The following is a 27,054-nucleotide window of genomic DNA, read 5'->3' as shown; positions in this document are numbered from 1 at the left end:
GGGCGGCACATTGACCTGAACGGTCAGGGACAAGCCCTGAAACATGCAAGATGTCCTCAGGGACCGATGTCTGACCATTGGCACAGGACCGTGCGTGCACCCTTTGCTCGACGACGTGTGAACCCAACACCAACGCTTCTTCGAACTGATCCCACTACATTCCCGTCCCCTGTGGGTTATGCCATATATCGACGGCACCAGAAACGAGTGTTTGCCAAGGCGTGCGGGGAGGTCCAGGACGACCGTGAGTACATCTGGAGTGATGGACTGCGTTGAAGGTAAAATCAATTATGAACTTTATTCTGCATTCCTTGCCACCGCCATGCGATGTGGCGAGCTAATTACAGCATGCTCGTCTGGAGCCAGGTTAGACACGTTACTATATGTAACCATGGCAAGGATGACCGCTGATGCTAACATATATGTATATATATGTATATATATGTATATATATTTATATATATATATATATATATTTTTTTTTTTCCATGACTCGTAAGTAAGGATCGTAAGACGTGGAGACCTGTATTCATCAGGGGCTAAAGGTTCTATATGGCCTGGTGTTATATTTCGGATGTACTTTCTTCCTCTCGCACTCCCTCTGGATGAACATTCAAGCAAATGCGCACACACGACATATGTGCTCGCGCACACACACACACATGACATCTGTGCTCGCACACACGCATGACATCTGTGCTCGCACACACGCATGACATCTGTGCTCGCACACACACATGACATCTCTGTTCGCACACACGCATGACATCTGTGCTCGCACACACGCATGACATCTGTGCTCGCGCACACATGCATGACATCTGTGCTCGCGCACACACGCATGACATCTGTGCTCGCACACACGCATGACATCTGTGCTCACGCACACATGCATGACATCTGTGCTCGCGCACACATGCATGACATCTGTGCTCGCGCACACATGCATGACATCTGTGCTCGCGCACACATGCATGACATCTGTGCTCGCGCACACATGCATGACATCTGTGCTCGCGCACACATGCATGACATCTGTGCTCGCGCACACATGCATGACATCTGTGCTCGCGCACACATGCATGACATCTGTGCTCGCACACACACATGCATGACATCTGTGCTCGCACACACACATGCATGACATCTGTGCTTGCACACACATACACACGACATCTGTGCTCACACACACATACACATGACATCTGTGCTTGCAAACACACATGACATCTCTGCTCGCATACACACACATGACATCTGTGCTTGCACACACACATGACATCTCTGCTCGCATACACACACACGACATCTGTGCTCGCACACACACATGACATCTCTGCTCGCAAACACACACACGACATCTGTGCTCGCACACACGCATATCTGTGCTCGCACACACACATGACATCTCTGCTCGCATACACACACACATGACATCTGTGCTCGCACACACACATGACATCTGTGCTCGCACACACGCATGACATCTGTGCTCGCACACACACACCCGACATCTCTGCTCGCACACACACATGGAGCACGGTACCGCGTGTCCTCAAATCACTGCAACACTCAGAGCGACGAGCGCGAATCTTCTACTTATTCTTCTTCTTCTTCGGGGGCTCCGTGTGTCGCGCTCGCGCAGTTCGGTGTGCGGGTGTGCACGGGTGCGACGTACGGTCCGACCCGCGTTCTCGTCGGCTGAACAATATTGTACACCCACTGCAGCATTGGCGCATCTCTCTGAGAGCCTGGACTCCCCGCGTTAGATCGCACTGTAAACGATCGCAGGGCCGACGTGAGCACGCGACGCTCAGGTGATCGCACGTACACCGACCTTTTTGTGACAGCACATTTCGTGCGCTCAGATTCGTGTGAAACGGCGCGCACGGACGTCCCGGCGACACTCGCGTACATACAAATCGCAGCTCGAAAGGCAAGAAATCCCGAAAACGGGCCGGAGGTAAACCCATCGAATGAGGCGCGCACCGTGCGCAGACCGAGCCAATGGGGTGGTGGTGGTGGTGGGGGGGGGGTACGGGGATGTCGGAGGGGCCAATGACGGAGTGGGTATAGCGTGGCCGGGCGAGGCGGAGCGGGTGGGCGCTGCGAGAAGTGCCGGGGGGACGAAGACCCGCCACTGGTTTATAGCGGGCTGTGCGGTCCGGGCCGCGCCCCTTTCGCTTGGAGCTCGTCACGACCCGCCGGCGTGCGCACCAGGGAAAGGCAACACGGGCTCGGCCGTGCCCGGAGAGCGGCCGGAAATTCGGCCCGGACGGAAAGGTCGTCGGCGACGTGCGAAGCCTCCCCCTCCCCGCCCCCCGCGACCTCAACAACTTCGTAATTGCGAGGTAAAGACCGTACGAGAGTAAAGTTGCGCAAGATTTTGTGATCTTTTTGCGCACCTGTTCCAAAGGTGCACGAGGACTCATCTTTTCCTGCCTGCGATGTTCATTCCGCTTTGAGCTCCACGTGTATATCAGCTCACCGGGAGGGCGGGGCGGGGGTCTTCAATTCCATCCCGATTTTCTGACCTTGGATCCGCTTTTCCTACCAGCTCTACCTTCGGGCGATTCGGCACAGCTCCGACGGGCTCGCTACAGCCGGACGACTCGCGATCGGACCCAAGATCTTGTCCCCTCGCGCAGGACGCACGATCCGTGCACGCGTTCATCAGAGGTCTTCCCGCGCACCCCCACGCCGACGAGCCGTTTCGCTGCGACCAGGTGAAATGTCGCCTCGTTGACCTTCCTTAATTAGAGGCTGAACACCTGGGGGGCCTCGAGTTCGCTGCTGAGCGCACGGAAGCGATAAAATACGGAACACGTGGCGGGGATTTAAAGAACAAACAATCAAGGGCTCCGAAGAAGAGTGACCGAGGAACGATCGAGCAAATTGAGACCCGACGAGAGAACAAGCACTCTTTCCGCTCATGGAGCTCCACGTTTTCCTTCCGAGACTCCAGGGCCTCGTCGGGGCACCTCCTCGGGGCTTCTGCGGAGCGAGAACGACGCTGGTGCTGCTCGGGATGGTCACCCTGATCTTTGCCATGGAAGGTGAGTGAGTATTTAGTCTTGCACGCACGCAGGGGGCGAGGGTTGGTGGCTGCGGGAGGGGGTTGCACCTTGATCGTGTCTGCGGCGTCAACGTCCCACAGACACGATGCGTACGACGCTATAAACAACGTGTCGGCGACAAGGAAAGCTGCGCAGGGGTGTTCCATCCCACATAAGTATTTATACGCCGAAGGAACACTCTGGGGTATCCTACTGGCAACCGAAGCCCTCCGCCTTTGATATTTATATATTTATTTGCCGGGGTATGGTACTCCTGGTTATTAGTAGTCCAGAGCTGTGTCGCCGCGTGATCTGCTTGAATTATCAGTGGACGTGAAGCTTTCCCGACGTTGGCTCCACCATGACTTAGTTGCCTGATAGTCAGTCACCCGACTCGGCCATCTTCGATACCACAGAAACCAGGAGAGAGAAATCCCACGTAATGTGCTCTCAGAGGCACTCAATGATCATCATAACAACAACACCAGCACCACCACCAACATCAGCACCCTCGGTGGGGTCATGATTGCAGCATCTACTTTGAGTCGGGGTGGTCATTTGTAATCCATGCGAACCCTGTCCGAGTGCTACTTACTTGGCTTGACACCTCAGCATTTGATGGAGGATGCAGCCCGGATATGTATTAAAAAAAACAACAACCATAGGTTGGCAACATTTGTGCGTGCTTGATGGCTCCCCCGGCGTCGAAGTTCTTTGCGTCAAATGGGATCTCTCGTGGGAATGTGACTGCAGCAGTAGTATCACTATCAATGATACCATATCTTCTGTTCATGGGAATGTTGTTATGACGTGTAAATGTACTATGACGTCACGTGGGAAGCTTGTCCACTTTGCGTCCTTTCACGCTCGCGCTCACGTACCTGCGTTCTCTCTCGTGAATACTCTGAAGGTGCGCTCCACACCTGTTCTACCAATGAATGAACCTTTATTTATTTACTTATTTATTTGTCTTTCTATTTATTTATACATTAATTGATTGCAAGACAAGCGTGTGTGGCGAGGGAACCGCGGTTCCAATACGTTGGATTGAGTGGATTGCAGTAAAAACAGAGGACAGGATAGAGATGCAGACTGCAGTGTCGGGTGGGAGTGCGGGGGGGGGGGGGTTGAGAGGTTTCGAGATACCTCTCTCTCGAAGCGCAGAGAATTGGTGATTGTATCGGGGGCTCTTTCACGCGCCCCGAAGCACCCCCGTCGTGTGAGACCATTGTGAGTGGTTATAATTTGCAGGCACCGGGCGCGCTGTGTGGCACGACTGTGTAATAAGTTTACTCGAGCAGCATTTTAACGCCATGCACGAAAGGGAGAGCTTGGAGGGGGGAGGCACGTACACGGTGGGATCGGGCCGATTTTATCGACAGTTTGAGGACTCCAAGCGTGTCCTCAAGATTTTCGCTCAAAATTTCCACGAAGACCCTTCCCCCTGACCCCTCACCCTCCGAGGAGGGCATTGCGAGTCTCCCAGAGTGATATAAGTCGATTCGCGCATTGCCCTTTTACCCGCCAGTTCCAAACCAACTGCTGTACGCCATGAGCGCACAGCTCTACGTCGGGCGTGAATGTCAGGCAGACTGCGGGCTCGTTCAGTGTTGCGTCCTCTGCAAGGGGGGAGAGGGAGGGGCTGTGGGATCAGTGGAAGCATTGCGTCCGCCGAGCCAGTTAGCACTCGTATCCCCCCACTCGCCCCTCCAATCTCCCCGATGGCGGAGAGCGCTCAGCTCCGACGAGCATCGTTGTTCTGTGCGATGCCCGCGAGTTCTCTGCTGCTGAGCTCACACGCCTTTGCGTACACTCAGTGTCTCTACATCTCACTCAGTCTCTCACTCAGTCTCTCAGTCTCTCACTCAGTCTCTCTCTCTCTCTCTCTCTCTCTCTCTCTCTCTCTCTCTCTCTCTCTCTCTCTCTCTCTCTCTCTCTCTCTCTCTCTCTCTCTCTCTCTCTCTCTCTCTCAGTCTCTCTCTCTCTCTCTCTCTCAGTCTCTCACTCTCTCTGTCTCTCTCTGTCTCTCTCTGTCTCTCTCTGTCTCTCTCTGTCTCTCTCTGTCTCTCTCTGTCTCTCTCTGTCTCTCTCTGTCTCTGTCTCTCTCTCTCTCTCTCTCTCTGTCTCTCTCTGTCTCTCTCTGTCTCTCTCTGTCTCTCTCTGTCTCTCTCTGTCTCTGTCTCTCTCTCTCTCTCTCTCTCTCTCTCTCTCTCTCTCTCTCTCTCTCTCATCATTTCGATGTTGTGATGTATGAACAATGGGTCTTCTTTACTTCACCAGGCACGTAGGTTTATGACATCATTGCAAATCTTCTTTTCAAATGGGTGGGCAGGTGGGTTGTGAGGGGGAAGGTCCACGCGACTCCACAAACAAATACCTGTGTCTTTGGTTGTTTCCCATGTTTGATCATATTTGGTTTCCTGGCTTGTTGAGAGGTGTTTGGTCCAAATCTGTAGAGTTTGGCACAAGAGGATGGAGCAGTACAGATGAGTGCATAAAAGTTTCACAAAAACGTGAAAGAGAAGATCCACGGAGAAAGTTCGACTTGGGCTCGGAGCCAGGGCGAGTGCCAGTGAAATGTTCCGGTCCGTGGTGGTGAAACCAAACCTTATGTCCTCGTTAAATAGACCGTGACCACCATCTTTGTTTTCTCTGATTTAATTTACTTCGCAATAAGTCACGCGGGCTCGACGTTAAGTCATCGCGGTGTTTCCACGCGGACCACGTGTCTGGCCAGAGCTCTCCTAACTTGAGGTGTTTGTAGCCTGGACTCACACCCCCTCCTCCCCCTCAACCACCACCACCACCACCACCACCACCACCACCCACATGATGGAGACTTGATTAAGTATTGACTCAATCCCACAGATACAGCCCCTCTCGAGCCAGACCTACGGTCGTGACCGATGCGCCATCCCCTTGAAATGCCTTCCCCACGCCATTTACATCAAAATAGCCGCAGTGGTCCACCCATGTTTAAAAACAACAACCAGATCCTTCACTCTACCTCATCCAAGCTTTCATACCGGTCAATCTGCATGTCCCAAAGTACAAATTGAACGACGAGCGGATCTATATAGGTGGTCCAAAGGGGTCCGGACCACCCTAGCCGCAACCCTGCGACCCCTCCCCTACCTTGAGTGCCTCACTGTTGGTCATCATTGTGAAAGCTCACAGGGTTATGTAATTAATTTTAAAAATAACAATGTTGGCAACAAGTTTGAAAGAGTTTTCAGTTCACGGTCACCGAGACTTCAGAAGGAACACGACAAGCTGCTGGAGCAGGGCTTGCGCTGGCGCACAGTCAGGAATTCCATCATGCTTCGTGGCCATGCACTTTTGACCCTCGAATTTGATGAAAACCTTATTGCTTCGTGCCTGTCTTGCAAAGGCACGTTTTTACTCGGTCTCCGTTATATGTTATACATTTGGCTTAGCCTCGTACAATTGTAGCTCGATTGCCACTGTGGAATTGAAATGTGCTTTGTAAATACAGAAGGGCTTGCCTTTTCCGGAGCGCGCAACACGCAAAATTGAATATTTCAGCAATGGGTCCGAGTTGGGTATGCGTGGGGCGGTGGCTATTGGAGACGATGAGCGGGCATTAATGCTCCCTGTCGAATGCACATGAAATGACGGAATTTGCATCGAGGATACGAGTCGGGTTGGAAGGGTGAAAGACAACCGCAGCTGAAGAGTTTATTTCCTCCTGTGACATTGCATAATTACATCATCTTCAGTAGTTTTGCTCATTCGAAAATGCCTGTTATAGCATCAGTCAAGCAAGAGAACAATGTGGTGTGGATGACCATGGGACTGACCATGTAACCAGGACCGAGGACGACATCGAGGGAGGAGCTCCTCATCATTGTGCTATGTTGCAGTTGAATTGTAAAAGGAACGCTGTCGCACGGCAGGAATTATTTAACTCGCGCACTTCAGAATCCAAAAGCCAAATGCAGCACCAAGGCGTTAATTGTGGCCTACGCACCAACTCGGCACACCTGAAAATGATTGTTCTAATAATTATAACAACTCTCAATATTTGAACCACGTTCGTCCAAGTTGTGACTTTAACGATGCTATTTGCCGACATCAAGATGGTTAGAGAAACCGAGATGGCCAGTTGGGGAGCATCTGGTCAAGCACGTGACCTGGCACTAAAAGAGGCCCCAGAAAAAAACCAGATGTGCAGATACATTGCATGACTGGACCCATGTTACACCAATGTTGTTTCTGGTAAGATGAGCAAAAAGTGGAATCGATACTGAAATTGTGCCATTGCTTCCTTGACAGATTGAGCTACAAATTCAATCACTCCATGATGGTTGTATAATATTACTAAGGGTTTCTTATGCTGCTGATGCAGAATATGACAGGTAGTTAAAATTTGGCCAAGGTACTGTGGAATTTTTTTTTGTTATTAAACAAAGGGCACGGAAGGATCTATAACGTCGAAGAGGTGATGCTAGAGCAGACAGGACAGCTGGCTTAATGGTCTTCTGAAGCACGACAGTCATTGATGTAAAGCCCCTGCTTACAAAGCACCAGGATATCAGGGGACGCTCGGGTAAAGAATCGAAGCCAGAATAAACGGTGTTCTATGCCTCTGAACTATCCTGTCCGGCCTGCTTCAAATTCGAACCTGAGAACGCTCTCCCTTCAACTCACACAATCGGTACATATGCCACGGTTTAGCAACAGCACATTGTTTTTCATCGTGACAAGAACGTCTTTTTTACAATCCCCAGCTAAGCTGTGCAATTAACGTGGTGTGATGATGTTCAGGCAAAGGCTAAAGTATAAACGGTGGCAGATCCCTGAGTTCTGCCCACGGCACATGTCAACGCACAAGCCTAAACTAAAAATACGAGATGACATGCAGGTACCAATGTGAGTTGATACCACAGCTGCATTGCAATTGTCATGTCCATATCGAGTGTTTGTTTTATCAACGACCATTTACAATATTCAACGGCCAAACAAAATGATGACAATGGATTGCTTTGATGCTCCAATTTCCGTCATCACATCAAACTGATATGTATATGTATATATATATATATATATATATATATATATATATATATATATATATATATATATATATATATATATATATATATATATATATATATATATATATATATATATATATATATATATATATATACATACACACCATGTATGCCTGGTGTTGGCTTAATGGTTAGGTTGGTGGGCTTGGGATCCTAGGATCCTGAGTACAAATCCTCCTTGACTGTTGAATTCATACCAGCTGGGGTTGACTCTGCCTATCATTCTTTTGGAGTCAGCAAAATGAGTGCCAGCTTGCTGGTATCCTGTGTCGGAGTGTTGACCCGTCCAGGATTGTGCCCAATTGCCAAGGAAACTGCTTCAGCAGCACCAACACTCTGCACAGAGTATGGTCCCAATGGATGGATATACTCTGTGTTGCTTTTTGGGGGCTATGTCGGCTCGGTTAGACCTCAGGGTTAGACTCAAATTCTTATCTGCAGCTGAAGATAATTGATTAGGGGAGAATCTGCAGCTGGAGATCATTGATTCGGTGAGGACTAATTGGTTGTTCCCTCCAATCACAGGTTTTAGATGTGATTGGACCTTTGGTATTAATATCTTGAATATTATCAGCATTGCACATGGAAGATGTTTGACAGCTTCGTTGGTGCTGGTTTCTGTCTCGGTTGTCACTGCCAAATTCCCAATAACTGATGAAACCGTTCTGGTAGTTAATGGGGACATTTAGTGTTGGGGTTGTTATGCATGTGCCACTTTTAAATGTGTGCAGTTTTGGTGGAACCAAGTGAGGATTTGAAACAGCAAAACGCTTACCTTGTGTAGCTTTTATAGGTTGATTTATGCAGCTTTATTTGGGCTAGAGGTGTCAACCAATTACCCCACGCAGGTAGCGCAAAGCGGGGTTAAGCAATAGGTTCACTCTGTCTGACAGACATCAGTCTCTGATCGAGGAACTACTTCCTTTCAATTGAATTATATATTTTGAACATTGTAGAACACAAATTGGAGCATGAATGAAATCACAAGCATGCAGTTTAGCAGTATGTTGCCTCTGCATTTGGCAATTTATACGGTGTCTTGTTGTGAGCGCACACGCACACAGAGGAGTAAACCAATTGCTTCACTCTGTCTCCCTGTCTCACAGTTAAACATAATTGAAAATCATTCCAAAAAGGAAACCTACTGTTTTTATGGATGCCATAAAGGACACAAACAACAGGCAAGAATAACTAATTTAAAGGTGTTACATAATGTGGTGTAAAAGAACGGCGGTAAACTTCTGAATTAATGTTTGTTTTGATTATTTTTCGACAGCCTTTCAAATTTGAACTTAATTTCAATTGAATAGTATGAAACACAATTTGCATTGTTTGCACTTCCATAAACTTTTAGTTTATTATTATTTGGGCAAAACATTACGCCATCTCGACAAATAAAATTTTCTGTACGAACTGAGCGTGGGGGAACGTCGAGATTCAGACAAACATGACGGCTCATGTTTGGAAATCATGTTTGTACTCGAAAATAAAGATCATGCGTGGAAACGCAAAGCAGGAATTGAAAAGAAAAAGAAATAAAGAGAGAAAAAAGTGGGAAAGCTGTTATATGAGCTGTTGTGATCAAAGTGCCAAACTGCACCCTCCCCCCCCAACCCCCTCATTCGACTCCATATGGAGCCTAAACTACCTTTGAAAAGTTTGGCCGCAATAAATTAAAGCAGTTATAACTAGAATGGCACTCAGTGGAGCACATACCTCCACCAGGCTGAACAGTTTATGTTTTGTATCCCACTGACAGGCCAGATCTGCTTCCAGACCTTAAACAAAATATAATCGGCTTGTTCTTGTCACTTACCCACTCATCCACCAAGTTTTGTCATAACCCATCCACAACTTTTTGAAATTTTCTGCTGTATATTGTTTTGGCCATATCACTCAATGGGGAAGAATCACCACAAATTCTTGTGTCCAGAGCCGGATATTCACCAAAATCAAATCAATTCATCCTTGTCGCACACCCAACCAGTCCACCATGTTTCATCTGAATCCCTCGATATCTTTTTGAGAAATCCTGCTCACAAGCAGCCAAAGAAACAAACAAGCATGAGACTGAAGAAGTTTGTTCCACAGGTGGGGAAAAAAACAACGGATGAGTGGAGGTGAGCAGTGATTCTGGATTTTTGTTGTTTCATCAGAAGACTCCCCTTCATCATGTGAAATTCCAATGATTTTGAAGGTCTTGGTTTCTATGGTGTCAAGCTGAGCAGGATGTGAGGCAGGACTGATACCCCCAGAGTACACCATCGAGCTGCAGATGAAGACCTTTTAGGTCGATAAAAGTTCATGTCATGATTAAAGGATTCTTTCAATTCACCTGGGAATTAGAAATTGTCACAAAAACGGTTAACTACATAAAATTAGTTCCAAAAAAGTTTCAGTCCACTGTAATCAGTTATTATTGACTGCATAAACTAATTATTTTTTTTTCATTAATCGGTGGTACAAGAAAGGGGCTCGGCCATTGGGCGTGGAAGGCCTCAACTACCAGTAAATCAGCCATTATATCAAGTCCTATCAGTTTGCATGGGAATTACAAAGTTTCACGGAAGTGATAGCAAACATCTTTTTTCAGTTGAGTGTAGTCAGTCACTTTAGACAACATAAACTGCCAAAAGGAAAATATCCAAATCAGTTAGGGTGAAGAAAAACACAATTGAGGATTAAAATTTTGAGCCTCAGGGTTAAAAACAAAAATTAAATATCTTATTATAACAATGTTAGAAGTGAAAATCATGCAGAATTTTATGAAACTGAGGAATTTTGGCACTAACCTCGCACATCCTTGCTCAGTAAGAACAGGCGAATAAAACGAGCACCATAATTAAAGGAATAAGAAATAATTTTTAACATGACGACGGCTAATCGGCCAAGGTACGAGCACATCTCAAAAGGTCTGACGTGAAAATCGCACATAATTTGATTAAAGAAATTTCATTATTTGAGCTAGTCTCCTCCTCAATGACCATGTCATCTTCTTCATAGTGACCCTCTTCATCGAGATGCTGTTTCACACTATTTAGACACAACATACTGATCGTAAAAACAATGTAGTATTCAATATATCAAAGATATTGTTACAAAATTAATGTGCACATTGTTTCTCTGCACACTGTCCACAAATGATACTTCGCTATGCAATGGTAGAGGTCGTTTTTTTTTTAATTTAGCACTGTGGCTCATAGAGCTGTGAATAGACGGACCACGACAGAGAGAACCCACGACCCCTGCCCCACACCCAAAAATGACTACCACCCTTTTTTACTTTCCATTGTCCCCAGTATGTGTGCTAATTTTGGTTGCATTCACGTAAGCCGTTACAAAGATCACCGCTAAACCCACTCCTCATGGGGGCCCCCCCACTATGCCAGCCAAGTTTGGTGGCCCTACAGTGTTCCGTTCTCAAGATGTACAAGATGTATGGCAACAGAGACAAACAAACAGAAAATGAAGTGTGACAGAAGGGCAGCTTTGTGTTTGTGTTCAGCTTTGCCTGATGCGAGACTGGTTAGCAAATGCTCTGAGCATGGACCAAATGACCTCGCCTCACTCACCTCTGAGCTGTCTAAACTCTGTTCGAATGCAAACCGAGCAATAAACTGTCATGCTGGTGTCTTGCTGGCAGGGCAAGGCATCAATGTGTGTGCCATCCCTCAGAAAAAAAAAAAAAACATTAAGATAGGCATCCCATCCACCAGGAATACTCGGCAGACGTTAAAGATCACGATCTTCACAAATCGTCGGAGATCTATATCACCAGCACCAAGACCAAATTACAATTTCCTGCTGGGAAAAGAAAGATAAAAGTTGGGAATTCACTGGCAAACCACCCAGTGTAGCCCATGTTGAGAAACTCCTCCTGCAGCACCAATGCTTTGTGAAGACTGTGTTGCATTATATACTGTACGAGACTTCAGATTCACTTTTTAGCTCGCCTGTTCGAAGAACAGAGAGCTATAGCGATACCCCCGGCGTGAGCGTCAGCGTGAGCATGAAAATGTCAAAGTTTTTGGTGCAAGTTATTTCCTTTCCAATGTTTTTATCTACCACACTATTTTGTACTGATTACAATATACAAATACATATATTGCTTTAAAATTATTTGGATCAGACTTCACTGCAATGCTTTATAAAAAATATTATTATTAGACTCGTCTTTTTAAAACGATAAATGTATAAACAGGCGAGCATTCGGTGGCTTTGACACAAACTCTCTGGTTACTGATTACAATATACAAATACATATATTGCTTCAAAATTATTTGGATCAGACTTCAATGCAATGCTTTATTTAAAATATTATTAGACTATCCTTTGAGCGTCAGCGTGAGTGTGAAAATGTTAAAGTTTTTGGTGCAAGTTATTTCCTTTCTAATGTTTTTATCAACCACACTTTTTTACTGATTACAATATACAAATACATATATTGCTTTAAAATTATTTGGATCAGACTTCACTGCAATGCTTTATAAAAAATATTATTAGACTATTCTTTGAGCGTCAGCATGAGCGTGAAAATGTTAAAGTTTTTGGTGCAAGTTATTTCCTTTCTAATGTTTTTATCTACCACACTATTTTTACTGATTACAATATACAAATACATATATTGCTTTAAAATTATTTGGATCAGACTTCACTGCAATGCTTTATATAAAATATTATGAGACTCGTCTTTTCAAAACGATAAATGTATAAACAGTCGAGCATTGGGTGGCTTTGACACAAACTCTCTGGTTACTGATTACAATATACAAATACATATATTGCTTTAAAATTATTTGGATCAGACTTCACTGCAATGCTTTATAAAAAATATTATTAGACTATTCTTTGAGCGTGAGCGTGAGCGTGAGCGTGAAAATGTTAAAGTTTTTGGTGCAAGTTATTTCCTTTCTAATGTTTTTATCTACCACACTATTTTTACTGATTACAATATACAAATACATATATTGCTTTAAAATTATTTGGATCAGACTTCACTGCAATGCTTTATAAAAAATATTATGAGACTCGTCTTTTCAAAACGATAAATGTATAAACAGTCGAGCATTGGGTGGCTTTGACACAAACTCTCTGGTTACTGATTACAATATACAATTACATATATTGCTTTAAAATTATTTGGATCAGACTTCACTGCAATGCTTTATAAAAAATATTATTAGACTATTCTTTGAGCGTGAGCGTGAGTGTGAAAATGTTAAAGTTTTTGGTGCAAGTTATTTCCTTTCTAATGTTTTTTATCTACCACACTATTTTTTACTGATTACAATATACAAATACATATATTGCTTTAAAATTATTTGGATCAGACTTCACTGCAATGCTTTATAAAAAATATTAATTATTAGACTAGTCTTTTAAAAACGATAAATGTATAAACAGGCGAGCATTGGGTGGCTTTGACACCAACTCTCTGGTTTATAGTGCCGAGGATTCTGGACGAACTCGAACATAGAATAGATGAGGGCATTAAAGAATAAAACGAACCGTAGAAATAGAGGGGGGGGCACACCAACATCAGGGTTGAGGCACAAAATGGAGACTTGGAGAATTAATGGATGTGCCAAAGAATGAGGGCTTAGGGAGGACACGGGGTAAATAAGATGGATATGGCCACAAACTCTCAATCACAGAATATCGTGTGAAAATAAATACTTGATTGCAGGTTTTTTGGGGGGGGGGGCTAGATGCCATCCTTCATTTCTTTGACGTGGAAATGATCGTTGTGAGCAGGAAAAATAGGTTTGGCTTCACAGCCATTGCAAACATACTCCGAAGCATCAATAAGGAGATTAAAGAAACAGAACCAATCCAATTGGGGTGAAGCCCGTCCTTATTTGAGAAACTGCTCGTTCTAATCTACCGCTTCTTTTAATGGCCCCAATTCATCCCACCTGCTTGTTGTGTGGTTGGCTGTGGAACGTTTTCAGCTGAAGTCTTTCACAAACTGACTGGTCAGGTCTGACGTTCGACTGGAGAAGATTTAGGCAAGAATCTATCATTTGTTTGGGTGCACTGATGATGAACTGGCATTGTGTGATGTTTACTGCTCACCAGGTAATGCTAGCAGTTGGGACACTCAGCTTAACATCCATCCAAGGAACTGTGCACTTTGTGTTGCAATGCTTTGCCGACAAAGCACTAATCCGACAGTTTATAGCCGAATCGGGGATTGAAAACAGACGAGACAGCTGCAAAGTATGTGCACTACCTACGCGCCATCCTGTTGGACTCAGCATGCTCATAAAACACCCGAATTTACATTTCATGTTTGTAAGATGAGTTCTTTGTGTTCATTCCAAACATACTGTACATATACATTAATAAGGTTGTCCTCGACAGGGAGCCAATGGAAGTGTTTGCTCCACCTCAGTTCATGAACCTCCTCCCAATTATAATGACAATGTTCTGCACAACCTCTATTGATGATGTATTTCTGATATCATTGGAATGTGTTGCTTAAAACTTGGGAAATCGTCTCATGAGTCCAGTCGAGGGTCAACGGGCCGGCCTTCTATCGTTAACAACACCACAAGGATTTCTTCTCTTACACCTCCAGCTGTGGACTGCTTCACTTGCAGTATGTTTTTTGGCAGACGATAAAGTGTGTAATTGTAATGAACAAACACTTCTCCACACACTGTTTTACTGAATTAAAAAAAGGGGGGCTCGGCTTTGTCACAGTTGTCGGATGTGGAATGAGAGTGTTTGAGTTAAGGCGACCTCTGATGTAATGGAACCCTCAGTTGGTGTTCTCACCATAATGATGAGAAGGATTCTTTGTCTGAATAACAACAGAATATGCACAAGATAATGCAGCTCATAATTTGGTATTCATTCACGATGTCGTTTGCAATTCTTGGTCTCCATCGGTCTCCTTGATCTCCAATATGTTGTTGAATTTATTTTTTTCTGTCTGTGGACCCATTTGCTTTTCCTATTCGCTTTTTGTTACATTCACTCCATGGCTCTTTGTGCTGTGAACAATATTTGCTCCGTCTTCATTAGATGAGATCTTGTTGCAGTGGCATCCATCATTTCTGGTATTACACAATGTCATCTTTATTCTTTGGATACAATACAAAGGCAGTTTGCTCTTCTTCACTTAAAAAAAAAATATATATATATATATATATATATATATATATATATATATATATATATATATATATATATATATATATATATATATATATATATATATATATATATATTGCTCTGTCTGGTATGTTTTCCATTTTCCAAAGTGATTTGTTTCCATTTTTACAAGATGGCCTCAGTGAATGCAGTTGCTGGTTTCATCAATTTGGTAATTATCAATTGGAACTTACTGTGCGCTCTTTCAATGCATTTCAGCATTACTTCAGTCCTTGTCTTGTTCACTACCTCCACCACCGAAGGTGAAGGAGGTCATCTGGTCATGTTTTCACCACTTTCTGTCTGTTTGTCTGTGTACAGGATATCACAAAACGTTGTGGATGGATTCAGATAAAACCTGGTGGACACGTTGTGTGTGTGGCAAGGATGAATTTATTCGATTTTGGTGAATATCCGAATCCGAATCTGGATACAAGAATTATTTAATACTTGAAGTGATTCTTCCCCATTGAGAGATGCGGCCAAAAACGATATTGTACTGTTTTGCATGATATTTCAAAAATGTATTGGCCCAATATGTTCTCGTGGATCAGGCATTGCACGGTGGAGGTATGCGCCCTACCGAGTGCTCTTCTAGTTTTCAGTCTGATCTTCTGACTCAAGTTGTAGCTCTGCTCATGAATTTCAACTCTTAATTGCTTCTGCCCTGGAAGGTGGGCATAGGTTCTGTCTTCACCCCTGTTTGTCTGTTGGGTAGTCGATGTAGTCGAAATTTTTTTTTTTTTTTGAGATTTGTTCTCCCCTTATTATCAGTATTTAAAATGGCGATTTCAGTTAATACAATGGCGATTTCGATGAAACTTGGTTGGTAGGTTCATACCATGACCTAGTTGTGTGCAAATGAGAACCGTTGCTATGGACACCACCGTTGCCTCGCAAAGGGACTTTGAAATTTTTGAAAAATCATAAAAAAATTATTTTTTCGAAAATCAAAAATCAGGCCACGGGCGACTGTGGGCAGTGCTGTCAGCCATATTGTCAAAAATTTCCAGCTGGATCCTATGAAATCTGTCGGAGAAGATAGACTTTGAATGAACCCTGGTCGAAAACAATTTAAAAAACGAAGTTCGTTATATCTCAGAGACTATGAGTGAGATATACATGAAACTGGTATGGTAGGTTCATGGTATGTCCTAGTTATGTGTGAGAAAGAACCGTTGCTATGGAGCCCTCCGTTGTCTAGCAACGGCCGAAAAACCTCCAAATGTGGGGGTATTTTAACGAAAAAACAATCTGCAGCATGAACCCTTGAAGCGAGAATCATGAATTTTCTTGTGCTTAATCCTCAGGTCATTCCCCATCGAACGGGCCCATCGTGTGTCAGGATCTATTGGGTAGTCGACTACCCATGTCCACCTAGCTGCTTGTCTATCTGTTTGTCTGTCTGCAGGATGTCTCAAAAAGTTGGAGATGGGTTATGTAGTCACTTGAACAGGTTGGGAGTGTCATAAGTATGAATTGGTTAGATTTTGGTGAAGATCCAGATCTAGAGACTAATTTTTTTTAAATGGTTCTTCACATTTGAGGTATTGATTAAAAACGATATAAAGTACAATATCTCATGAAGTTATGGATGGGTAATGGCAAAACTTGGTGGATGAGTGAGGAAGGTGACAATAACAAGCCAATTATATTTGGTTAAGGTCCGGGTGCAGATCTAGCGTATGGGTGGATACAAAATGTAAATTGTTCAGCCTGGTGGAGATATGCGCTCCACAGAGAACCTTATCTGACGTCTCTTTTTTTGTTGTTGTTGTTCTTCATCTTGCTACTACTTTGGTGCCATTTCAAAATTGCTGTCCCACCACTGTAGACCACTTAATTTGTTGTTCTATGTAGAGTTAACATTTCGGCGATGTGGAACTTGTATGATGGTATTCCTTTCCACACCATCGAAGGCTTTTTCATAATCAATAAATACTCAGCACAGGTGTAATTTATGTTCTCTTGAGTTTTCTAAAATCTGATTTATTGTTCGAAGTCGATGCATCGTCGAGTTTCCATTTCTAAAAGCTGCTTGCTGCCATGATTAGTTGTTCACCAGTTCAATCACGATTCAATTATTGACAACTTTTGTGAACGGTTTATAAATATTTGAGGATGGCTAATTTAATAGGAATTATTCAGGTGTATCTTACCTCCTTTGTAGATTCGTACCAGTTCTGAATTTTTCTATGTTGGGGGAATTATTTTTTCATATTCCAGGCACTATGTGAAAGGTTTTGCCAATTTATTGTGGAGTGATGATTACCTGAGATGGCGGGGTGCTGCCAAATTGAAACCCTGGAGGAAATATTGGGAATTAATTGAGGACTTGAGAAAGGAAGTTGCATGAGTACGAGAAGAAAGGAACAAAGTAGGCGAGGTAAGCGATAAGCCTCGATGTTGGGAGTTTTATGAGGAAGGAGTTGTTGGATTAATGTGTGCAATCTGGAGACAATGGGGAGGGACGGAGGATTGAAAGAGCAGAGAGAGAAAGACATGAGGAGAGGCAGTGGAAAACAGAGAATGAGAGAGCAACTGGCTCTGTGCTTTTGCTTCTTCCTCGGAGATGCCAATGATTGAGAGCTTTGGAATTCACAGCATTGAGAAGAGACTGGTGTGAAGCAGGGCCACCAACACATAAGGGGAGAGTGTTGTATTCTGTTGAGCAGTCCTCCATTTATTGAGAGCAGTACTTTCCCCTTTTGTTCATGAAATTTTTTTGTCATCTTTGAGAACTTGTTTTTGAAAGTTTTTTTTTTTCTTTCTTTCTTTGCAATGGCCAAGACTGTGCCTGTAATTACCTTATTAGTTGATGGTTGTATTTGTCGACGTCTTGTTTTTCTTTGACATAATGTTTGAATTGGTTGTTCAACTCAATTTGGAATTCTCTTTTTCGTTTTTTTCAAACAGTATTAATACTAGTGGGGTATGCTTACACGTTGTAAGCAATAACGAACCGTGCTTCCCCATTGTCTCGAGTCGCTCACCTGCATTTGTTTTTTCAATTTATATATTTTAATTTATTTTTTTCAATCTTGTTTTTTTTTTTTTCATTTCTTTATATTTTCATTTACAGACACTTTCTGACAGTTCTGTGATTTTTGTCCTGGTACAGTGACTTTGATGACCATCGGCACACAAAATTACCATGCTTCCACATTTTGACTTGGGTCACTCACCTGCATTTGATTTTTCTTTTTTTTAATTTATTTATTTTTAATTTATTTATATTTTCATTTACGAATGCTTTCCCATGGTTCTGGTATTTTTTTCCTGGAATAGCGGCTTCGATGTCCATCGCCACGGAAAATTACCATGCTTCCCCATTGTCTCGGGTCGCTCACCTGCATTTATTTATATTTTCATTTACGGATGCTTTCCCATGGTTCTGTGATTATTATTTTTTTCCAGCGTATCGGCTTCAATATCTGTTGGTGCGTGAAATTTCAGTTTTCTATGTTATCTGGAAGGTACCGAGCATTAATATCAGTGAGTAAATGAGTCATTGAGTCAGTGAGTGGTTAGAGTGAGCTTTATATATTTGATTGATTTTCGTTTTAGTCTTTCTAATTGTTTCTTGCTCTTTCTACAGTTGTAGGTTGAATAATACTTTGCATCTTATCTGTCAATGCTTCCTGCCAGTAAGTCGATGAATATGCACAATGTCATCCGTTGCTATAAATTCATGTTTTTATATCCAGATTTGAGAGTCATGTAGGAGCTGGAACAGGATATAAAAGAACAAAAAGAACAGTGGAAAGAAAGGAGGGGTGAGGGAGGAAACACACAAACATCATTGTGGAGGGAGAAAATGGAGCAAGATTTTGAGGAATAAAGGACATGGGGGAAAAAACGAGAGCGAGGGGAGAGGGCACAGGGGGAGGAGAACAAGCTAAATTCAGCCGCAAACTCTTAATCACAGAAATGGAACTGGGAAAATGAAATCTCTCATTTTGAGTTGTTCTATTTACATTTGTCCATTTTCTTGATTCCTTTCCATTAAAAAGTGTTCATTCATAATGCAGATTTTTTTTTTTCATATCTGATTCCACTGATCTTCCTCTTTCATTTATTTTGCCTCTTATGAAATTTCCAACAGTTTAACAGCCTTCTTGTTTTTAGTTTTCTAATCACTTGTGTTGACATTACCCCTAATAACTGTGTATTTTGTTGCGTTCATATTTACATATACAGGGTGTCTGAAAATGGATATCTCCAAAAGAACATTGAATAGTTTTATTGTTATTTGAGATATTGACATAAATTTGAAATGAATACATGTATTGGAGTTGTAAGTTTAGTTAATTTAATTTTTATGTTATTGTTTAGATATTCTCGAATTGTTAATAAACTTCTACATGCCATCAATCATTCACGAAAATCGACATAATTCGGTGGTCAAAGTCTGAGAAAACATTTTCCAAGACAGCTGTAGGATGAGACAGCATCAACAATACGATGTATAAGTTCTTCAATGTCCTTCGATGATACTTTAAAAAAAAACCAAATATAACACTAAATGTGTTAAGTCATGTAAACAAGCATTCCATTTCATCGGTCCTCCTTGACCAATCCAATGGTCCAGCAAAGTTTGATTGAAAAACATTTCAACAATTCGAGCAAAGTGAGGTGGCGTTCCATCCTGTTGAAATATAGCTCTTTGTAACAAGTTGGGATTTTCTTGGAGTTGCGGAATAAAGAATTCTTGGAGCATGTTGAGGTATGAAATGCTGGTGCCAGTCAGCCGGTGCGTTCATCAAATAAATAGGGTCCGGAGATGTGAGAAGGTGACGTGGCACAACAGACGTTTACTTTAGATGAATCCCTTTAATGTTCATACAATTCATGCAGATGTTCTTCTCTCCATATCCTGAAATTGTGATGATTAACTCCACCTGATATGTGAAATGTAGCCTCAACACTAAAAAAAAATAAGGTTTGATGAAAAAAAAATAAAAAAAACGTTCATCCGATTCGATCTGTTAAATTAATTGATTGTTTACAAACATTTACTCCTGTTGATCCTCTTCGAAAAGTTTATGAACTGCTTGCATTTTATATCATTTTGAACCTAAATTATTTATGAAAGATATCATAAACAGAGCTTTTCAGAATGTTGAACTCAAGTGTTGCTCTCCGAATTGATTGTTTGGGGTTCTGTTGGTCAATTCTTCCGTAACAGCATTCACCCTTTCATTTGAATTTCTTGGCTTTCCAGCAGATTTACCCTTCAGAGCGGATGCTGTATCCTCAAACTGACCCACCCATCTTCATACGGAGTGTCTTTCAGCTGCCGGCTTGTTCATTTCATGCTGAAAATGCCTTTGGGCTTGAACGATTGAACCACATTCATGTACAAATCTCACAATTTTTTTTCTTTCTCTTGAGGACTTGTCATTATATCAGCAAATGGAGTCTCTCCTGAAACGGAAAGCAAATAACAATCAATATTCACAACAAACTTAAACTTGCAAGTCCATTGCATGTATTCACATCAAATTTATGTCAGTGCAATTTTTTTCTATTTTTTTGCCTGAAACACTCCTCAGCACTCACTGAGTCTCTGGAAGTTTGACAAAGATCCATTCAGCCATCTCTATGGCGCTCACACATACACACAGGCAGACACACAGACAAACGACTCTCTTAGAGTATCGATGCCAGTTCCTCTTTGTATTGCCCCCTTTTGTAGTAAATGCCACCGTTTTTTTAATACAGTACATTTCCCCCTTTTTGTCTTACTTTACTCAGCCTTAATGTACAAATTATATCACATTTAACTTGGTTGAATTCTTCTTCCAGATTTCTTTTCACTAAAAAGGCTCCATCCCTCACACCTGCTCATGCCTATTTCCCAATGAGAGGAAAGTTGAACACAGAGATTCTTTGCAGGCTCTTCTAACTCCTTATTCTGGTCACTCACGGAGTCAGTAATTTGAGAGCTGCTTTGGAACCGAAGGTCATTTACCGACCGTGACATGTCATGTTGAGTGGTTTTGGCATACTTGCTGTGCTTCCAAATGTAAGTTGGCGAGGAAACTCTCGGTCTGGTTCCTGCTATTTGTCCTTCATTGCATGGGTGACCCTGCTGGTATTGACATTAAGTAACAGTACCACTGGAGTATCTTTTGGAACCATTGGGACATGCAAACTTACAGCTCCATACTCTCGTGAAAATTCCACTGCTGTAGAATGAAGTTGTTTGTGATTCACAAAAATACTGAAATCGAGCTTAAAACCCACTAAGTAGTTTGAGGAGAACACCCGCACCTACATTTTACAAAACACAACCCAACATCAGATTATTAGTGGCAATGTTGCAACATGTGCATCAAAGATCATATATTTGAGAGGGTCGACCCTCCTCCTCCCAATAAGAAATCCTACCTGTGCTCTTGCAGTGGCACATGTAATCCATGAAGTGACGCAGGAAAAAAAATTTGTTCCGGAGGTTATTTTGAATTTTTTGTGCTAAATTTTTGATCGACTTTAATCAATTTATCTAAAGCTTGCAATTGGGATTATATGTAGCTGTAACTGTATACCATGAGCATGATCCCTTCTCCCTTGAGAACTAAATAAAAGGTTCAAACCTGTTGCTATTTATTTATTAGTATGCAGCCTGCGGCTGCTTGGCTGCATCATTTTCTGGGGGTGCGGCTGTGCCACTGATGCAATGCCCTCCGTTGCTATCACGCTCGTACTCATTTTGCTGACTTTAGAAGGATGACAGGTTGAGTCAACCCTTTCTGGTGTTAATTCAATGGGTAAACAGGGGCTTAAACTCAAGAACCGGGGATCTTAAGCCCAACCACTTTAACCATTAAGCCAACACCAGGCCTAAACCTGTTGCTCAAATTCTCTCACGACACACGTGTTGTATGCTGTATTAGTAATGCACATCTTTCTCGTAACGTCTTGGATATGCCAATCATAGGTGACAGAGCTGGGTAAGACTTTTTTTTTTAATATAAAAGTCAAGGCTCGTGGATGTGCAAGAACACTGAACTGATCAGGAAGCAACAGAACAACAGGAACAAGAGGAAAAAGGGGATGGAAAGAAAGAGCAGGGTTGAAGGATAAAATAGAGGGAGATTTGGACGAATAAGGAATGTGGGGATGAAAGAGGAATCGGGAAGGATGCATGGGGTGGACAAGATGGATACAGAAGCAAACCCTCAGGAAGGAAAATTTGGAAATTTTTGGGAATTTCCCAGGATGCCAGCACAGACTTTTGCTAAAGATACTGGAGAATGTTTAATACGCAGCAGCAAATGCTCGCAAAACGGTCCACACTTTATCTGTGATAAAACTTGTTGCTGCAACTCCTTGCTTGTGAAGAAACAAGGTAACAGTTTATATTTAGCTGAGGAATCAAACTCATACTCGATAGCTTAAAGTCGAGTATGCTATCTGTGCAGCATCCTACCGACAGACCGTTCTTCAACGATCTCTCTGTCACTGGAAAATCCTCTTTATCTCTTTGCTGATGACTCCACCCTCTGCTGTAACATCCCTCATCCTTCAGATAGGAATGTCGCATCCTCTTCCCTCTCTTGAATCCTTCATAGAATAAAGAGCTGGTTCAACAATTGGAATACGTCTTTCTCTGTCACTTTGTCTCACCGAAAGGATCATCTGGCAAACCCTACCAACTACTTTCTTAAGAATCATCTTGAAGAAGTTCAGTCACTCAAACTTTCAGTTCCACTCTCAGCCCTGATCTTGCTTGGGCAAACCACACTTCCAAGTTGTCCTCCAAAGCCGGTCACCAATTGGGCATCCATGTTGTGCAGTCATTCCTTGGCACACTTCAACTCTTATTCACCTAAAAGGACTTCATCTACAGCTTGATGAAGTACTGCTCTCCCTTCTTGGCTGGCTCCCCTGCCGCATACCTTGCTCATCTTGATACTGTGGAAACCAAGGAATTAAGATCATTGGAATCTCCTATGCTGAAGTTGAATCTAGGGGCCGATCACTTTCAGATCACAGACAGATTGGTTGTCTCTCGACTGTCTCCTACCACCTTCTTTCTGGTCTTGCACCCTCTGCTATCTGCGTGCTCTGCACACCCCTCCCCCACACCGCTTATGTTTCTCCAGGGTGCACTTGGCCTGCCTTCAACTCCCTTCTTGTGAAACTATCTAAATCCAGGATCACTGCTCACCTCCACTCATTACTGTCTCTTTTTTTTTCCTGCCTATGGAACCAATTTCCATTTCACTTTCAAGTCTTCCTTCATGACAGCTGTTCATCACCATTTCCAATCATCCCCCATCCAAAACCATGATCTTTTTGACCCCTGATAAACCCCACACACCTCCAAACCCATCTCTTTCCAAGAGTTTGCTTCTGGATCCATATCGTCCACCCCAAGTATCCTTCCCCAGCCCTTGCCCACATCCCTTATTTCTCCAAGTGTCTCCCTCTATTTTGTTCTTGTTTGTTTGTTTAAGTGCAGGATATCTCAAAAAGTTTTGGACGGATCTCGGTGAAATTTGGTGGACAGGTTGGGTGTGTGACAAGGACAAAGTGATTAGATTTTGGTGAAAATCTAGATCTATAATTTTTAAAGTGATTCTTCACCACTGAGAGATTGGGCTAAACTAATATAGAGCACCGATACATCAAGAAGTTTTGGATGGATTCGGATGAAACCTGGTGGGCAGGTTCGGTGGGTTGCGAGAACAAATTGATTTGATTTTGTTTAAGATCCAAATCCGGATCTAGATACGAGAATTATTGAACTTTCAAAGTGATTCTTCACCATTGAGAGATGGGGCCAAAAACGATATCGTACCGTATAGCATGATATTTCAAAAATGTATTGGGCCCGATATGTTCTCGTGGATCAGGCATTGCATGGTGGAGGTACGCGCTCTACCGAGTGCCCTTCTAATTGTTTATTGTTTCTGGATCCTACTAACGTTGCCTCAGTTCTCATGACATTATGTACTCTGACAATAGGGTTCTGTTTGAAGCGCCAAGAATGCTGCAGATTCATCTGTGGTTGTCGGGGATTGTATGTACTCTAACAGCAACCAAACATGTCTACTAGTGTTTGGTTAAAACTCTTTAGTTTCAATTGGAAAGAGGGAAAGGATAAATCTTCCCATTAGTTTATCTGTGCACTGTCAAGAAACTTGTTTTGACATTGTTACAACACAGCTGGCCTTGTCGACCGTTCGAACGACCTTGCGAATCGGGCAGCTGAGCTACCTGGAATCTGTTGGACTACTGCCCAGAACTGTTAAGGCCTAAAAACATGTAGGAGGCTACCTTTTAAAATTCCTTAAGGAATCAAGGGTGTTGTTTCTGCACTCTCTGCGCTCTACCTCACCTGGATCTCAACATGGTGACATATGTTCAGTCTCTTTAGATGGTTCCTGGACGGTGTCTCAAATTCTGAACCATATAAGAGCACTAACAGCATGCAAGACAGGTACTCATTGCTTTGTTCTTTATAAGGGGCTTTTGTCAATAAAACTGCCTTGCTCAGGACTCCATAAGCGTTGCAGGCCTGCACAACCAACTTGTCGATTATATCAGGGTCCATTTTGGCCAATGCTGCAATCACAGATGCAAACTAGAATGGCACTCGGTAGAGCGCGTACCTTCACTAGGCTGAATAGTTTATGTTTCATCTCCAGACACTGAAAGGCTAAATATCGATCCAGATGTTCACAAAATCTAATCGACTTGTTCTTTTCGCCGACCCAACTCATCCACCAAGTTTCATCCAAATCCATCCAAAACCTTTTGAGATATTGTGCTCTGTATCGTTTTTGGCCACATCTCTCGATGATGAAGAATCACTTTAAGAGTTAAAAAAAAATTCTCGTATCCGGATCCATATTTGGAACTTCACCAAAAATTGAATCGGTTCGTCCTTGTCATACACCCAACCTGTCCATGAAGTTCCGTCCGAATCGATGCATAACTTTTTTTAATGTCGTGTTATGTATCGATTTTTCATGATGTCTCTATGGTGAAGAACCACTTTAAAATTCTCGGATCCAAATACGGATCCAGATGTTCACCGAATTTGAATCAATTCTTCCTTGTCACACACCCAACCTGTTCACCAAATTTATTCCAAATCCATGCACAACTTTTTGAGATATCATGTTGAATATCATTTTTGTCCAATGTCTCATTGGTGAAGAACCACTAAAATATTTTTTGAGAAACGTTGTTCACAGCAGACAAACAAACAGATAGATGGACAGGGGCGAAAATAATCTCCGCCCACCTTCGGTGGAAGTGGTGAATATGTAAACTCATCGACAGACTTTGTCTGACTATTGGTCAAAAACAGGGGGCTTCCTCATATTCAGTGGCTTCTTTTACAGCTACCATTAGCTTATTTTTACAAATACTAACAGTCAGACCAAAGGCTCCATTCACCAACTGACATGCATGCATGACTCTCGCAGCATCCAGGTTGTGGCAAGGAGTGTGGCATCATGAGAAAATTGGCATTCATTTAACCATACCTCCTGATCCTCTTTAACAACTTCTTGTCATATATATATATATATATATATATATATATATATATATATATATATATATATATATATATATATATATATATATATATATATATATATATATATATATTCGGCATGATTGACGTGCATTCCAGCATTCCAATGCAAGACAAGCGTACAGGTGGAACAGCACTGGTGCCACACAACAACCTTGTCTGAGCTCTTTTTTTCCATGTCAATCTCTTCCATTGGGGTGCCCTTCAGGCAGGTCTGAGCCAGCATGTTCTGGTAAGAAGACTGAATAAGTTTAATGGGCTTGCCTGGTTCACCAAACTTACCAAGAACTGCCCACATTTTGTAGCACATGGTACTGAGTCGTAAGCTTTGTTTAGGTCGATGAATCATCAAAAAGGTTTTCCCAAAAGTTCTCAACTCGTTAATACATGGTAAATGTCATGGCCATTTAACGTGTTGGTTTCCTGAAGCCACACCGACAAACACACACACACCTCGTTTTTTCATTTCTCTATTCCGAACACTTCTAAAACACACACACACACACACACACACACACACACACACACACACACACACACACACACACACACACACACACACACACACACACACACACACCCAGTCGAAAATTTTGGAACACCCCCATTTTTTCCAGTTTTTACTGAAATTTAAGAAGTTTAATGTTTCAATGGACTCTGAAATTAAAGCATAGAACAAATAAACAATTGTAGATAAAAATGGAATCGTTTTGTTGAACAAAATTTAATCTAAATTTTTGACTCATCAAAGTAGCCACCTTTTGCAGATATAACAGCCGAACATACTCGTGGCATTCTTTCGACAATGGAAATCAAATATTGTTGGGAAAGTTCTTCCCAACACTGTTGCAGAAGTTCCCACAAATGTGTTGCACTTGTAGGTTGCTTTGCTTTCACCCTTCTGTCCAGTTTATCCCAAACCAGTTCGATGGGGTTTCGTCTGGAGACTGTGCTGGCCATTCCATGATTTGAAGCCTACCATCTTGTGCTTTTCTTCTAAGGTAGTTCTGACGTACCCTGGAGGTATGTTTTGGGTTCTTATCTTGCTGTAGGATGAACCCCTGAGCAACTAGGCATAGAACAGAGGGTATTGCACGGCGATGCAAAATGCTGTGGTCGCCCTTTTGGTTCAGGGTGCCAATCAGTATGTGCAAGTCGACTCTGGATCCAGCAAATGAGCCCCAGAACATCACGCTTCCTCCTC

General features: G+C 42.7%; 1 protein-coding gene across 3 annotated transcripts in view; it reads left to right on the top strand.

Moving 5' to 3' along the window:
- Positions 1-2,162: 2,162 nt before the first annotated feature.
- Positions 2,163-27,054, top strand: part of LOC147022221 (protein sidekick-2-like) — a 676,300-nt gene continuing 651,408 nt past the window's right edge. For all 3 annotated transcript variants that reach the window (XM_085892916.1, XM_085892915.1, XM_085892914.1), the window contains exon 1: positions 2,163-3,056. Coding sequence is in view for 2 of the 3 variants with exons in the window: in XM_085892915.1 (XP_085749041.1) it covers positions 2,933-3,056 (124 nt within the window). In the remaining variant the exon portion in view is untranslated. The remainder of the gene's footprint in view (positions 3,057-27,054) is intronic.

Source organism: Eptatretus burgeri, chromosome 8 (assembly GCF_056783735.1).
Source record: "Eptatretus burgeri isolate ZD-2024b chromosome 8, Ebu_testis_v1, whole genome shotgun sequence".
Taxonomy (NCBI): Eukaryota; Metazoa; Chordata; class Myxini; order Myxiniformes; family Myxinidae; genus Eptatretus; species Eptatretus burgeri.
Note: the sequence above shows the minus strand (reverse complement) of the source record. Positions and strands in the feature narration are given on the sequence as shown.